The 16817-nt window shown below is 38.3% G+C and overlaps 1 protein-coding gene across 1 annotated transcript in view; it reads right to left on the bottom strand.

The window, feature by feature from the left end:
• LOC140327167 (uncharacterized) overlaps positions 1–16817 on the bottom strand; it is a gene marked incomplete in the record, with an annotated part of 73397 nt that overhangs the window by 4661 nt on the left and 51919 nt on the right. The window contains 5 exon segments of the mRNA XM_072406407.1: positions 1086–1165; positions 2238–2376; positions 9399–9520; positions 12333–12434; positions 14761–14883. Coding sequence (XP_072262508.1) covers positions 1086–1165; positions 2238–2376; positions 9399–9520; positions 12333–12434; positions 14761–14883 — 566 coding nt within the window.

Genomic DNA, 16817 nt, shown 5'->3' with positions numbered 1-16817 from the left:
TAATGACCCCTGGTGTGTGACCTGACCTCTCTTGCTTGCTGACTGTCTTGACCCCGGCTTTCCTTGACTATCCTTTTGCTTAGTGATTTGGTACTGTACTTTGCCCACCTTGGTGTGCCCAAGGACTGCAACCTGGCAGTAACCAGAGGCACAACATCCTCACCATCGAAGGCTCTGGAGAAAACCTGGTTACTGCTTAGACTCTACACCTTGGCCCTTCTCAGGGCTTACACCACCTTTGTGCAAGCCAAAGTGCCCCTATTGGTTCTGGCTCTCCGAGCGTGACACATAACATACCTGGTTTAATTGAGAAATTCCAATCTATAACTCAACTGAATGGCGAATATTCATTGACAGCTCAAAGTAGAACTAAAGTGTGTCCTCCTTTACAATGGCATTATATTTGGGTCAGTACCAATTGGCCGTTCAGTTTCTCTTTGTGAAGAATATGCAGACAACAAGAGAGTCATTGAGTTGTTGCAATATCACCAACACAATTGGGTCATCTGTGTTCACCTTAAAATGGTATGCTTCCTTCTTGGTCAGCAACATGGATAAAACAAGTATTCTTTTTATCTGTGCATGTGGGATAGCAGAGCTCATGAGAGGCATTGGTTGGAAATAAATTGGCCTCTAGGAACTTCCCTAAAACCAGGTGATCCAAACTTTCTAAATGAACCACTTGTTGATAGAAAGAAAATTTTATTCCCGCCTCTGCACATGAAACTGGGTCTGATGCAGCAGTTCGTTAAAGCTTTGCAAACTGAAGGAGACTGTTTCAAGTATTTCATTTTGGCATTTCCTAACCTGTCATTTGAAAAAATAAAGGGCGGTGTGTTTGATGGTCCACAGATTCAGCAGCTCAAAGATGAACATTTCATCAGGTCAATGTCAAAAGTCCAAAAGAATGCTTGGTTATCATTCATTGTCAAGATCTTTCTTGGAAACACACGAGCAAATAATTACACAGAAATCATCAAGGAACCCAGTGTTATTCATGACATTCAACCTTAATTATACAGTACAACTTTGATGCAATTTACCTAACATCTCATGTGCTATATAGCAGTTATTTTTTTTTATACCTCTGTTCGTGAAGTTTTAATAGTTTCTTCATGAAGGGATCTTTCACTCTCATGATGCATTCCTCAATATTAGCTGTAGTCTAAATTCCAAAACACAAATAGAAAGCTGTACATTACGGTATTAATTATTTATAAAGCTGTTTTAAGTCTAACTGCTCTACTACGTTGCATAAATACTCAATATTTGCAATTCAAATTCAATTAGAAAATAGCATTCTAGCTAAACAGGCTTAATTAGTTATGCATTGTAAAGTACAATGGAAATTAATGTAAGTGGCCCCAATGACCTGCACATAAAGGGGTGTAGGATCTTACTCTGTGCTGGTGGGTCTCCCATGTTCATCATTTGGTAGGTAAGAGACTGTCATGTTGCCAAACTTTTATTGCCTTCCTTTGGGATTCCCTGTAAGTTTATATGTCCTATGTATGCCCCTTTTACTTATGTGCAGGAACTTCAGTGCTGTCAACACATTGGGTGAGGTTGTGTGGAGTGAGATCTGAGAAAAGTGACAGGCAATTTCTTTGCTGTGAACATTTCTTATGCTACTCCTCGTTTTCTTTTTACGTGAGCTGTAGATAAATAATAACTATTCACAAATTTTATCTTTCCAAATATATTGGGTATCTGTAACTAACCTACAAACAGATATTGCTTCTTGTACACTGTCCTATTGCTTGAACTTTACTCTATACGTCGGGATCTAATATCAGACAAGGATCTTGCATTTAAAATCACTGTTTTATTTTACCAACCTTTAAAGCCACATTAATAATTTATTTTGTCTTTATGCTGGAGTAACCTAACACACTCAAAAATCACCTCACTACTTCCCACTTCAATGAGACTTAGACTTTGTTGGCAGGTCATGAAGTTGTGATGAGGTTACCACTTCTTTATGCACTGTGGTACAAATGATTCCAAGGCAACTCTGAATCTGTCCTATAATACCCTGTTGGAAGTGCCTCAGTAAGTGATTTTCTGTAGAGCTTTAACTCTGCCATAAACCTAAAAAATCAGCTAAACGCACAAGAAATTAGATGTACTAAATGTTTACACACACATACATCCATAAGTAGTATATAGTAATCATACACACACACACCAATAATAAAAGATTAAACCATGATGCAGGTTAACAGCAACCTACTCACCCTGCTCTTTGCATGTTCAAGATCACATTTTCTAAAGTTTTTCTCCAGCAAAACAGATTTCAGACTTTCCTTCTGACTTTCAGTCATCATTTTTTCTAATGTCTTCACATTGAATGGGAGCTTCTTTTTGCCCATATACCTAGAAATATTAAAATATTATTAGCACACTTTAACTTACAGCTGCATAATGAAGGAACATAGTTTATTTGGCAGGAGAGGAATAAATAATTAAGCAGACAAGTAGGTACACCACATCAGCCTAACAACCTTACCTCACCACCATTGAAAACAAAAACAAATACTTATCTTTTAGCTGTTTGTTCCTACAAGTACATTGTTTTAACACATACATTACCATAGGAAAATACATATGTTAACACAACATGCGGAAATGTACTATACAAAGCCACAATTAAAAATTCCTAAACTTGCATTTGTCTTATCCATTAACCTGCACTTGTATGGAACAGCGTACCCACTAAGTACATTGGACAACAAATGATGAGCAATAGCCCTTTTTCTAAAAACAAAGAAATCCCAATTTCCAGCAAAAAAATGGTTACCACATATGTAAAGTGACCAGTTCTCTTTTCTCTGTACACCTCCTCTCTCGGTAGTCTCATTTCCTCCTTTGGTTTACAGTACCATCTGTATGCTGATGACACTCAAATCTATCTGTCCACCCCTGACCTGTCTCCCTCAGTCCTGGATAAGGTCTCATACTGCCTGTCAGCCATATCATCATGGATGTCTGACAGATTTCTGAAACCCCACCTGAATGAAACTGAACTCATCACCCCTCCCCCCTCAAATTCCAAATCTCCCCTGACATATTTCTAACTGTTAATAACACTGTTATTCGGCCCTCCCCTCAAGCACGTTTTCTTGGTGTCATCTTTGATTCTTCCCTCTCATTAACCCCAAAGACCACCAAACTCCTTGTACAAACTCTTATCATCTCTTTTCTGGACTACTATAACCTCCTCCTCTCTGGTATTCCACTAAACCGACTCTCTCCTCTACAATCTATTATGAATGCTGCAGCCATACCTTTCCATCTTTCCCACCGCTATTCTTCAGCTGAATCTCTTTGTAGTTCTCTTCATTGACTTTCATTTCACCTGAGCATCAAATTCACGTTCCCATGCTTTGCCTCCAAATCCCTCCACAGCTCTTGTACCACTTACATTTCTGTCCCAATAGAGAAATACTCCCCTAGCCGCTCTCTTCACTCCTCCAATGACCTGCTAAAGGCATCTGTCTTCTTCTGTCTTATAAAACCCTCACTACTTCCACTATATATTTCCCATCCTAATGTATGTTACTTCCCCCACCTCCTGGATTGTAAGCTCTTTGGGACAGGGTCCTCTCCTCCTCCTGTATCACTGTGTGTTTGTCTGTCATTTGCAACCCCTATTTAATGTAGAGCGCTGCATAATATGTTGGCACTATATAAATCCGATTTAATAATAATAATAAAAAATAATAAAAATGTTATACAAGAAAACAGTCTTCATTAAAATTGTATTTATTATTTAACATGAATACAATCCTACGCTCTGTATAATTTTAATATGGATGTCATTGTGGGTGTGCTTATTGGTTAGGGTGCAGATAGTTTCCAATATTACCGCAGGGACCCTAGCAAGAGATTAGCCTTCATGCTAATATCTGATTTTGGTGTTTAATCTTTTGGTTTTCTTTATAGGGGACTGAAGTGGATGTGGCTGTAAAGTGGGCTCCACTGATGGTGTCAGTAGCAGCAATTATCACCTTGGGCAATGGTGACAGTCTCAGTAAAAATAACCTGGCTACAGCTGCATCTTTGCCTATATGGGTAATATGATCCTAAATGCTAATTGAGTACATTAAAGACTTTGATGCTTAGTGTCACCTAGGATCTGTATATTTTACAAGAAAATTCGGATGCACCTAATTTTACTATTGGTGATCGATCCTATTGCAGAAAAAATAAATTGCTACTACTAACATAATATATGCCTTGATAGAGCCTTGGACAAATATGTATTTTTAAAACAACACTGACACAGGTATTTTAATTACCATGGTATTTGAAGTAGTCCATTAATGCTACTGCTTCAATATTGTGCACATGTTTAATATTTTTATTTTTAATATTTTGCAGCATATACAGGGCTTTTTTTCAGTTATTTTATATTTTGCAATTCTGTGAGAGAGAATATATCCACCAACAGCAGCACTACTAAATGGGAGAATTTCTCAATTACACCATTTTCACCACAACTAATATCCTTTTTTTTTTTTTGGTATTTAGCAAGCTATAGCCCTGGCAGGGTGTCTAAACAACACTAAAAAGTAAAAATGCCAAAGCAACTTGACAAAGCAACTTTGACAAAAAAATGACACTTACATTTTATCCTGCAATTCCCTCGATGGCACTGGTCCTTTTCGCAATCTGGTTCAGCGTTGTTCTGAGATTCATCTTCCCCCTGGCGCTAGGGAAGCGCTGGGTGTCGCCATCTTCATTCTCCACTTCCTTCTTCTTCCTTGGTCTTCTTGGCACATCACCCGATCTCGTACTGCACAGGTGCGAGATCGGGTGACCTAGCCCACTGTAAAGAGCTTACCTCACTGCGCTTGCACGTGAGATCAGCATCTCTTTCCTTTAATAGAAAAAATGTCCCTTCTGAGCATGTCTGAGATTAGGACATGCACAGAAGGAGCATCTAGAGCCTGCCAGGATACATGATGTAGGTATCCCGGTGTGCTCTGCGCTCCCATTTAGTCTTGATCGCCTCAGGAGAGGAGAGGTGAGCCACCCTTTTTTTTTAAAAGGGTGTTGCACTTACAAAAGTGAAAAATGAATAATATTTTCACTGTTTACCCTTTTATGTGTAGTGAAAATATTGAGTTTAGGTACGCTTTAACCAATGAGGTTATTTACAGATGGAACAAAACTACTCTAGAAGGGCTAGTCCTACTCTATGCCCACACAAGTAAAATTGACCTGTGGACTTTTTCAGACACAAAAATCAGTTAAACTGAAACAATTATTTTCCAATCAATACTTCTTCTGTTTTGAACTCTATTTTACCTACAATTAAATTTAGTCCAACAATCCCATATTATAGCACTACAATTCAAAATGTGGGGACAATGATCACTCCCAGTGGCAAACTGTCCACAAAATCTTGGTTTAAACCCACATAGAGGAACATGGATGCCCCAAGGGTTCTTACAAAAAAGCAAATTAAATTAGAACATTTTGACTGTTGAATGGGGTATAGACATAACAAAGGTCTAAGCTATATATTTGTCTAAAATAATTCCTGCTACTGTGAAAAGAGTTTTGTTTTGTTTTTTCAACACAGTAAAAATTGACATTCAGGGCTCACACAACTGTAGTATAGATTTCTGTGCCTGTCTGTTAAAATTTAGACTATGTATGCAAAGCAATAGCAGCCTTCAAATGAAACATACTGTTAAGTTTTGAAATTATAGTAAAGGTTCTTAATAGACATACTTAATAGACGTAATACCTATTGTATTGCATTTATAGTAGTACCAACACCAAACTTTCACACCCTAAGCTTGGTCATTAACCTCCCTAGCAGTACATTTCTCTCCGGTTTTATGTCTAAAAGCGGTACATTATTTTTCATGAAAATTTATTTTACAATATAATATATTAGTATGAGTATAATAAAGTTTGAACTACAAAATCATGTAAAAATCATAAATTAAATACATTTTAAAAAATAATATAAACAATATATATATATTATACTCATACTATTATATATACTGAAAAATAAATGTTCTTGAAAACAATGTACTGGTTTTACACATATAAATCCATTTACACATATAAATTGCATTTAATACAGTTATTTTGTATTGAATGCAATACAAATAGATTTTGAATTTCCCGCACCCGTCCCGCCAGCAACGTACACACGCACTAACGTCACCGAGAACTCCCCCGGTGACTCATAATGTGCAGAAGACGCCGGGGAAGGAGTAAGAAGACAGGGATCGTGGTGATAGACAATGCAGGACGCCTGTGGATCAGGTAAGCGCTGTATTTAATATTATTCCCATAAGTTTACCTAGCCGGAATGTGATTCGGGGTTACCGCAACAGTCACACTCGGGGTTACCGCCAAGTTGATTTATATACAGACATATTCCCAAAAAACCCTTTTGGCCTAAAAATTCAAATATTCCCAAACGTGAAGAACATTGAGAATATAAGACTACCCTGGGAACAAATTGCTAATAAATGCTCAGAAGATCTGATGCGTTTAATAATTCACTATTATGAAGAAGAACTACCAAAACTAGATCAGGAAATAAAAACATTAAAAGCACACCATATGCATATCATCAATACCTCCACCTTCACCGATAAATTTGACATCCTTAAGAAACATCTAGAAACATTTGCCACTTCAATTGTTCACAAAAAACACTAAGAACTGTAGAGGGATAAGAAAGCATACAAATGGGACGAACCATCAGGACCTATACCCAACACCAACACAAAGACCAAACCACCAAATACTAAGAAAACAGAACAACAGACCAATCCTACTGACCTTGAAAACATCAATCAACAATTATCAGATCTTTATTTAAACCAAAACAAGAAAAAAAGATTTCTTAGTGGTGTATCTGAACATAACCAAGAACCCAAATGAGCAGCTCCAGCTCCACATGCTCCCCCCATTAACCTAACCTATTTTTCATCATCTACTCCTCCACATTTAACAAGCCTCTTGGACAACACCACCCCCACCGACCTTGATATGTTCCCCAGACACCAATATCAATAAACCTCCAATATTGTCATTCTCTATTACTTTTCAGATAACACCACCTTTACACGATACCCCATCAACCATTAACGTGAAATCAATAGATATCAATTCAGCATGTACATCAACTTTGCTCACCACAAAACCACACAACCCAACAGGAGCTATCTCAAAAATACAAAAATCTTTTTTAGGATCACTCCACCAACAAATTCCATCAGTTATACAGTGCAAAAACTCTCAAACTAATGTTCGATAAACCTAAAGGCAACGCATTTACACGAAACACATCCTCCTATGGAAACGCTACATCAATGATGTCCTTTTACTTTGGACAGGACCTACCAATCTACTTTTACAATTTTTAACTATATACAATATAATCCTTGGAACCTCAAATTCACCATGCAATTGAGGAATATTCAATTATCTTTCCTCAACCCATATATTCGAACAGAAAACGATAACCAAATTACCATCACATTATTCCACAGATACCGCAGGGAATACGGTTCTGCACGCCAATAGTGCACACCCTAAAAGTTTCATTGGGAGTATCCCATTTAGCCAATACTTAAGAAAAAAAAGAAACTGCACCAGCATGACAGACTTTAATCAGGAAGCCAAATCCCTTCAAACTAGACTCCTACAACAGGGGTACTCAAAAACCTCCTTTAAGAAATCATACCATAGGTATAATCATACCAGTTCAGAGAAAAGACCTCCTCTATGTCTCCTATGTTTATTATTGCTGTGACTTTACACACACATATATATTGGACCTCATCCTGTATAGGTTCTGAAGCCATGTTTACATCTATATCCCCCATTATTTGAACACCCTTCTAGGTTACAGCCTTATCCACCAACTGTAAGTTCAATACTTTGTATATTTTTACATATACTCTTAAAATGCACCCTATTATCTCAATTTAATACTTTCAAATGTCCATTATAATGGGCTAACATTCCTACAGGTCTTGGAGCGCCTTTTAAAGATTACAAAAACTTTATGATATTATCAATTATCAAATATGTTTCACGGTGTCCATGACAATTACTGGCACCTTCTTCTGGGTATGTACCTACAGCTACCAGGTATGTACCCTGTCATACCTACCCGTATCCTCACCCTATATTTAATATCTTTACCCAAGCATTATATTATCAGACTTTTCTTAACCCGCAAAACTTTGCCTCCTCCTTTGCAGACCTCCAAAACAAGGGTAACACTTCTGTCCACATAGGCACTAGCAACAGAACAATAAGCAGCCATACTGGCATTTTATATTTTATGATTGCATATTGATACACACATAGTGAACAAATATTAGAATGCTCTGTGATTAGGTGCAATAATTGATCTAAGGTTGCCAAATTCATCAAACCATACTCTATTGTATTATATACCCTCTGTTATGAACAGATTTCAGCTGTACCACAGCTAGTATGCTGCATGCAATTCAAAGATTTAAAACATTAAGGCCAACCAACCATATTCCATTATATCGGTGGTACTTTACCAGTTGGGAATCTCCTTATTTGATTAATGTTAGAAAACTCTGCGTACTATAAAGTACAATCCATGTATACAATACTGCCAAGTTCAATGTAATATATCCAGTTGATTGTATTTTGCTTTTTGAATACTGTATCACAGTGAATATGGTGTTTTTTTGTGTATATATAAGCTTTATGCACTACATTACCCTTTCTCATGTATAGACAGCAGCCGGAATATAATCAACACAATGATTTTTGTATATTTATGTTCTATTCACTACAATACCCTAAGTATACTGCATGTTTTTCATTGTTACTTTCCCTATATTACATCTAGACCATACAGATTTAAGTTTAAGTTTTTCTTAAGTTTAAGCTCCCCTGAGGAAGCCTAAGAAACTGAAACATGTCGAGACAGCTTAAGACGTACACACAGTTAATAGCTAGTAGCATACTTGTCTAGGAAATTTGTTTTAGTTGGTTGATGTACGAACTAGACTGGATATATATTATTACAACATATGTAAAATAATAATGTATGAAATAGGATGTATACCAATACATAATTATTGATTTTACTCAAAAAGCAGAAAGCACGGAAACCTCTTTTTTTTCTTTTCTTTATACCTTATTCGCAAAAAAGGACAGTCTCGCCAAAAAGGGGCCAGTTTGGACATGTGACTATGATTTAACGTAGCATTGAGAACTCACAAAATAGTTACACAATTTTACTGTCAATTTACTTTTTGTGTTTGGGCTGTACATAATCCAATCCCTTTTACTGTTTTATTTCCCAATAATGAGCCTGCTAACATTTTATCACTTACCGTTTAACTGTTCATACACAAAATAATACCTACCCTTGTTGTACATCAAGCAGCTTATTGTTAATAGCTTGTAAGACAAAATTCTCTGGAACATGAATCCTCTTGGGTTTCAGGAAGGCATTGAGCTCCGTAATGCAAACCTTTAATACATCGCTCTTTAGAGAAAAGGAGAGAGAGGAAACAGAATTTTATTTTTTAACACTTTCCATCATAGTTGCCTGTCAGTTATGTTTATTTCCTGGCTTCAATAATTTTTGAGGCACCCTGTTTATTCACTCTATTTTTGATATTTAACCTGTAATGATAAGTGTTTATATAGGTCTCCACCATCCAGTAAGGAATATTTCATGCTGTGCAAGTTATGTTTCTCTATCAGTTTAATTTTGCTATAAAAACTGTAAAGTTTAATATGTAGGACAGCAAAAAAGTCACATGAATTTATTGCTTTTTTAGACAAAGTTTGGGTACATTCAAGTCTGTTCCTAAATGCATGTCTAATCAGTTATGTTAAATTGTATGTAGTAATATTGAAACTGTCCTCACTTTACAAAACATACATAAGTTTTAACTTTTAGTGAAATTAACTTGTAGGCCAGAAAAACTATAATCAACTGATAGGATGAGAATACAAAAATATCACAAACAAATGAAAGCTAATCACCTTATTTATTACCTGTAAAAGTCTGAGTTGAGTTTAAAAAAGTGAAAATCTGAGTTGGATGGCCAACTTAAAAAGTAGTGGGGAAAGTAGGCAGCTTTTCCAAATTTGTTTTTGAAACCAATGGAAAATGGCAATTCTGGCTATGGCAGATTTATACATACAATGTATTTTGCATGAAGGTAAATATAATAAATACCAGGGCTAGTAGGGCTGTAAAGAGGCATTTAAGGCTCACATTATCAAAAGCCTTCTCAGCATCTAGTTTAGGTATAACTAAGTCCTTGAAGGTTAAGGTTTGCATATTCTAACACCATGAACACCTCTGTTATATAGGAGACTGCAGATCTCCCCTTTATCAACTTTGTCTGGGGTTAATAAGGTTGATGAGTATATAAGACAGTCTTGTTGCAATCATTTTAGATATCATTTTTTGCACCTCTTTTAATAAAGCAAATCACTATAGTACCCTAGCAAGTTGGATCAATTTCAAAACTGAATGATCTGTGGTGTGGTAGCTGCAGTTTTAGAACAATCCAGACAGGCCTGGAACAGGCGAACAAGGGAGCATAATGAAAGGCCTGCATGACTGGGCAGACAGGGAGCAGACAGGAGAGGGTTAATATGTTGTTTTTGGGATGTTTAAGAGGTCACTTTTGGGATTAGTAAGGAGGCAGAGGTGAGCGAGAAGAGGGGTGAAGTCATTCATTGTACAAGGTGCAGGAAATGGTTTCCTACCCTCCCGCCCCATTGTGTGATGGGTCAATAGAAGGGGGGATGTTGGAGTGGGTTGGGTAAGGTTGGGGCGATTGAGGTCCTTGTTTGTGTTTGTTTATTGGCAGAGGTTTTAGTGGGGTAGGGGACCCATCTTTGGTGTGCAGTCCCAAAATTGGTAAAAGTGGTGTATTGAGTATACACATATGGGGGTAGTCTGTGTTTAAAGGGGGTTATCATTGCTGAGCTGGGAGAGTTGGCAGCTGGGAACAATACTATAGACTTAGACGAGTTCTTTTTTTTGTTCAGAAGTTGCTGAAGTATATAAAATTGTATTAGGTTGCCCATACATTGTCCCTTGCTTGTTTGATGCACACAATAAGCAATTAAGAAATAATGTCAATCTAAAAATAAATTTGCCTTGCCTGCTTCCCAATAAATTTGCAGGTAGGTTTTACCTTCATGGTTGGTAGAGTCATACTTTAATTTTATTTTTCATTGCATAATAAATAAATGTCTGCATTTGTAGTTATCTTGGCCTTCAGAATCTTAGTGATTACTTTTTCAATCTTTGCATATGTTTGATCACTTTTCCTATTAATGAAAAAGTCTGCTGTGTGTCTCTGGGAAATAGTTCAGCAACCATTGTGCATACTTGGCTTTCAAGTCTTTTGCAGTAAACATAGTAAGGAATGTGAATGGGTACATGTATACTTAAGGGTTTGATCTATCTGAGCCTGCAGACAACTGGCACAGAGCGTACGAAAAATACAAATAGGGTGGTCATTATAGCACATTCCCAATGTATTGTGGCAAAAAATTGTAGCTGATCTGTGTGCAGATACACATAGGCAGTACAGAAGTCCTTATTCAAAGCCACTCTGCATCTCCTACAAGAACTTAGACCGACAGCAGAGCTATTCTATAAGATTTCCCTAGCAAAATAAATTTCCATACAGCAAAATTGTAAATAAATGTTATTCTACATGTGTACATATTTTTTTAGGACATAAAACACTAATAAAGATTTTTTTATACTTCCTCCCAAAGCATTATATCACCACCGCTATCTAACCTCTTCGGTGTGCAGTGTGTGCTCGATGACCAGAAGTTCAGGGACATTCAGCAGGTATGCTTTAAAAGTGGACATTAGTGTTTAAAGCAAACAAAAAAAAAGAAAACATTCCAGTTAACACAATTCTAAGAGTTCCTATTAACTAATGCAGTTTTCTGTTTGACTTTGGCAAAATCTTTTAACATTACTACATTTTTACATTTGTTTATACAGTCTCCATGTTATTGCAGAACTATTCTTCTGCATATCTTTTGGAGGACCCTGTACAGTTACAATGGCTATTCATGCGGTATGTTCAAAATCCAGGTTCTCGGAGGTGATGAAGCAGACCTGGTTTCATCTAGTCTTGCACCTTTTTTTAAGTCTACCATCTTTTACCTGGTGACTATGTTATCAATTGGTCACCAAGGTCAGTGAGGTCTAATTTGTAAATCAAGAAATCAATATGATGTAAACACCTGAAAATATAAACGATACATATGCAAAAAAATATTTAGTTTTTTTAAAGTTATGCACTCACCTTAAATTCTTCAAGGATCTTATCAATCTGTTCTAATATCTTGTCAAAGAGCTCTTTTTTGGTTACTTCAAGCCCTCCAAAAATGACATGAAACAGACACACCTAGAAAAAAAAAACATTTGACAAAAATATATAAAGGGTTCACATTTAAACCTCACCAAAAGCTTTTAATCCATTCGACCTATCAAACGAATATCAGATACAGTTAGTAATGCCAAGTTTAATTTGAATTGAATAAACTTTTCATCAATTGATAATTCATAATTCTAAAACATGCATACTTAAAGGGGACCTAACCTTAAATTTTTACCTTACATTTTTGTTTTTCTTTTGAGGGGGGTTAAACCCCTAAAAAAAAAGAAGAAGAAAGGGTAAAGCCCCTCCCCAGAATAGGAACGCAGAGCTCCCTGGGATATATATGTCACATTACAGGAGCCCTCTGGCTGCTCTGAGATTGGGCATGCACAGAAGGAATTTTTAACTCCAAGCCTTTTTACACAGAATATCTTCTTACCCCTTTTCACTACCACACCACCATTTTATATCTTGACTAAGGATGAGAGACCGAGTTTCACCCCATTGCATGCCAAATCACAATAAAAACACTATGATCTGGTTAACATTAACCAGGAAGAGTAGAAATCACACAATAGGATGCAGGAAGACCTACCAAAAACCCCTTTTTCTCTGGACTAGTTCAAGGGCATTCCGCCAAGTAGAAATCAACCTCCACAGATACCAGGATTCAAATACCCTTCATGTTTGAATGAAGCAGCCCCTCTCTAACAGTCCAGGTCCCTATCAAACATGGATTCTAAACCCCGGTCAGGCCAGGACAAGAGCTCCGGCCAGCTGAGCCCAGCAGGATAAGGTAAAAAATGTTGCATGTCTGAAAATAAATTTAATTAATCCTATATTTAATTAAAGAGTACAAAGACATTATATGAAATGTTAAAATTGGGTTTTCTTTAGGTTATACTTATTTTGAATTTGATGCTAGCAACACATTTCAAGGGCCAAGGGCATATCTACCACCATGTTGCATCACCTCTTCCTATACAACACTTTGTAAATGTTTAGAAACAGAGGAGAACAATTTTTATAGATTTGAAAGTGTAATGTTGTCCTATTCTTGCCAGATATTTCATTTCAACTGCTCGAGAGGTCAAGGTCTCCTGTGTCATATTTTTCATTTTGTATTTCCAATGAGCAACAACTCTGGTCTGCAGGCAGGCCAGTTTAGCACCCAGACCCTTTCAACATAGAACCATGCTTTATAATATGTAAGGGATGTTGTATGGCATTGTCTTGGTTCTTTTATTGTGTTATGTTTTTAGTCTTTTGTTGCCCCTGTCCAAACTTTTTCACATGTTGCTGGCAATAAATTCAAATGATTTAAAAAAAATCATCATTGGTTTAGGAAAAAAAATTTGGTTTTACGATCCCTTTTTCAATAATAATATTATTGTATTGAAAAAAATATCAAAGAACTGGGTAAAGAAAATCAAAAATGGATATGAGGGAATAGACAAAGAACAAATAAATAATATTGTCTGCATAATAAACACATTTCGACAGCATGTGTAAAAAGAAAACAAATAACATTCGCAGCTATATACAGATAAGAACAGCTATAAACCATACAGCCCCAATACCAGTGATATACTTGGACCAGAATAATAACTAATAAAGGGGAAATAAAGAACAAGGAAGAAAAAAAGAGAAAGGAAATGGATGGGGGAAATACTGTGCCTAATGCTGGCTAATCCTCCACAGCACCCCAAAAAAAAAAACTACCAGGACCACCGCACTCTCACAGCACCACTGATCCCTGTAGAGTAGTGAAGGGTTAAAATAGCTAATCTAACTTGAGCCATATATGTTCCTGTAAGGAAGCTGTATTTCTTCTCCTGTCTACTCACTTTAAATGTAACCAGATGGTGGAAATTGTAAATTCTTTGAAATACGATGTATGCCTTGTATGCCTTACAATGTATCAAATAACACTATATATGGCTAAAACTTAAACAGCTGTATGTGAATATTGACAAGCCCCTCGTCCAGCAATGTGTATAAAAGGACCACCTCATCAAGTAAAGATTAGAGTATATTCCTAAAACCATACTGTGTGCGATTGCTTGCTGAGCTGCCAAAAAGGTTGGCAGCTTCATAGAGGACCGAGAGAGCATCATATCCGGAAGAGAGCACACCAGGAATCAGCCTATTGAACAATTTACGTTCTGGACTGCGCTCCAGAAGCCAGCATGATCCCCTTTTTAAGCATACAAGCCCTAGTTTCAGGAATCACTAAATGTCTTAAAATAATGTAAGTAAGGTTTATACTTTGATGGTTTTAGCTAATTTGAATTCAGCAAGTTAGCTCTTAAAACACTTCATTGTACTGTATAAACAGTTGGGATTAACATACCTTGTATATAGGGTTTTTCCCGCAAAAATAGGGACTGTATACACCAACTGATGTCACATTGTTCTTTTGTGCACTCCACTCTGTTTTTGCACCTGGTATGTTTTTCAATAACATTTTTTCTACCTAAAAAGTAGTACAAACATACAACATCATTGTGAGAATAGAATATTGCTTTATATTAGGGACAATGTACTGTATATATTATACATTATGGTAATTGGTAATGACAGATACCATGCTTTGTTCATAATTTTTATTTAGGTTTATGTTTCAATAAGTGTCTACAGTCAATTATGATAAAATATTATAAAAAACAATACCAGATATTTTCCTGTGAATATTCACAGTGAACACTACCTACTGTACTTTATGTAGTAGACAGTCGTTTGGGCATAAGGAAAAGATCATTTTGGATGTACATTCTTTTCTCTCATTGGGCCTGATTTTAAAAAGTTTTTAATCAAACTTGTTTAATTTGTTTTGTCAAAAAAAATCTAGCTGGATCACCAAGGTTCACTCATGAAAGTATGTCTTCTCCAGTCTTGGAGAGCTTTATTAAATCAGACCCATTGTGTTGCTTGCCTTGAAAAACAAGGATATAATGTTTGCTAAAAATCTGCAGTTTTTCTGATGCTCCAGCTACATCGATTGGCTATATTATTTTGTATGTCGTATTCTGTCCTTTGTTTGATGGTTAAACAATCTAGTAGTGAAGACTGTACTAACCTCTACACTGGACAGACAAAACAACTACTTTGCAAACATAGGGCCTAACATACAGAGGTAAAAATTTGATGGTTAAAAATCTAATCTAAGTCTAACTACACCGTGTCAACTTTGGACAGAAATTTAATTCTCTTTTTCACTCGTTTATAGGACTGACTCAAAACATAAGAAAGGCCCATAGCAAAAAATCCTCCACGGCCCATAGCCGTGGAGGATTAGAGCCCCGGTGCGCCTAAGTCCAGACCCTTTTCATAGGACTCAGTGACATCTTGGGAGCCCCTCTAGGGACCCTCCTGGCCGGGCTGTCCGGCACAGATCTGCTCGTAGCAGCGCCAAGTCAGAGAGGAATCCCTTTCTTCGGCGGAGTTCTGGTGGGGGGGCTGCGGCTGACAGGGAGCGCAGCCCCCTGGAGAAGAGTGTGGAGGCCTCAGCGGTGGAGGCCTTGCCGAGGCCTGGGACCTCCGGCGGGGTGAGGTTCCAGGATAGATCAAGCTACATGGGGGCTGTGGTAGGCAGGGGACGCAGCCCCTGTTTAAGGTCAGGTGCGGCCTTGTCAGCGGAGGCCGCACCTGAAGTCGGGGCCTCGTGTCCGGCGAGGACCTGGTGCACGGCTTCCAGGAAGGGGGCTGCAGCTGGCAGGGAGCGCAGCCCCCATTCGCCTGGGTTGCCAGAACGGCTTTGGAGGGCCTCGCCTGAAGCCGGGCCTTCACGTAACGCGGAAGCCCGGCGGACGGTTGTGGCGGCCGATCCGGTCGAAGATGCGGCTAGGGAAGGAGCGGTACCTGGCAGAAAAGATGGGGGTGGTCGACCCCGTAGAAGATCCGGTCCCTGGAGGGTTACCAGCGTGGAGAAGATGGCGTCCGAGGCCTGCCCACGTGGTCGGAAGAGAACCAGAAGTGACGCGGGGTGGACCCGGGCCGCGTCATCGGAGTCGCCAGGAAGTGACTCAGGACCGGCTTCAATCCCGGAAGTGCAGCGGTCGGAGGGGGAGGTGGCCTCCTCCGGAGAAGAAGACGGATCGGGCCGGGTACCGGAGCCGGTGCAGGGCCCTGGATGAGAGGGCATGGGACCCTTGGCAGCGGGGCAGGAAGGTAGGTAACGGGGGGGAGGGCTGGATTGTTCAATTGTTCAAGGTGGGGGGGGACAGGGCAGTTTTGAGGTGTAAAAGAGACGGTACAGGGTGAAAAGGGTCCAGCGGTGGGGGGCGGATGGGGAAGGATATGATAGGGGATGCGGCGAGGGGGGAAGTTTATGTATGTTTTGAGGGGCCGTTGGGTGTTCACTTGAAGGAGGATATACGGGACAAAATTGGGAGAGGGGACTATGTTGAT

The sequence above is a fragment of the Pyxicephalus adspersus genome, chromosome 3 (genome assembly GCF_032062135.1).
Source record: "Pyxicephalus adspersus chromosome 3, UCB_Pads_2.0, whole genome shotgun sequence".
Classification (NCBI taxonomy): domain Eukaryota; kingdom Metazoa; phylum Chordata; class Amphibia; order Anura; family Pyxicephalidae; genus Pyxicephalus; species Pyxicephalus adspersus.
This window is presented reverse-complemented; position numbering and strand designations above follow the sequence as displayed.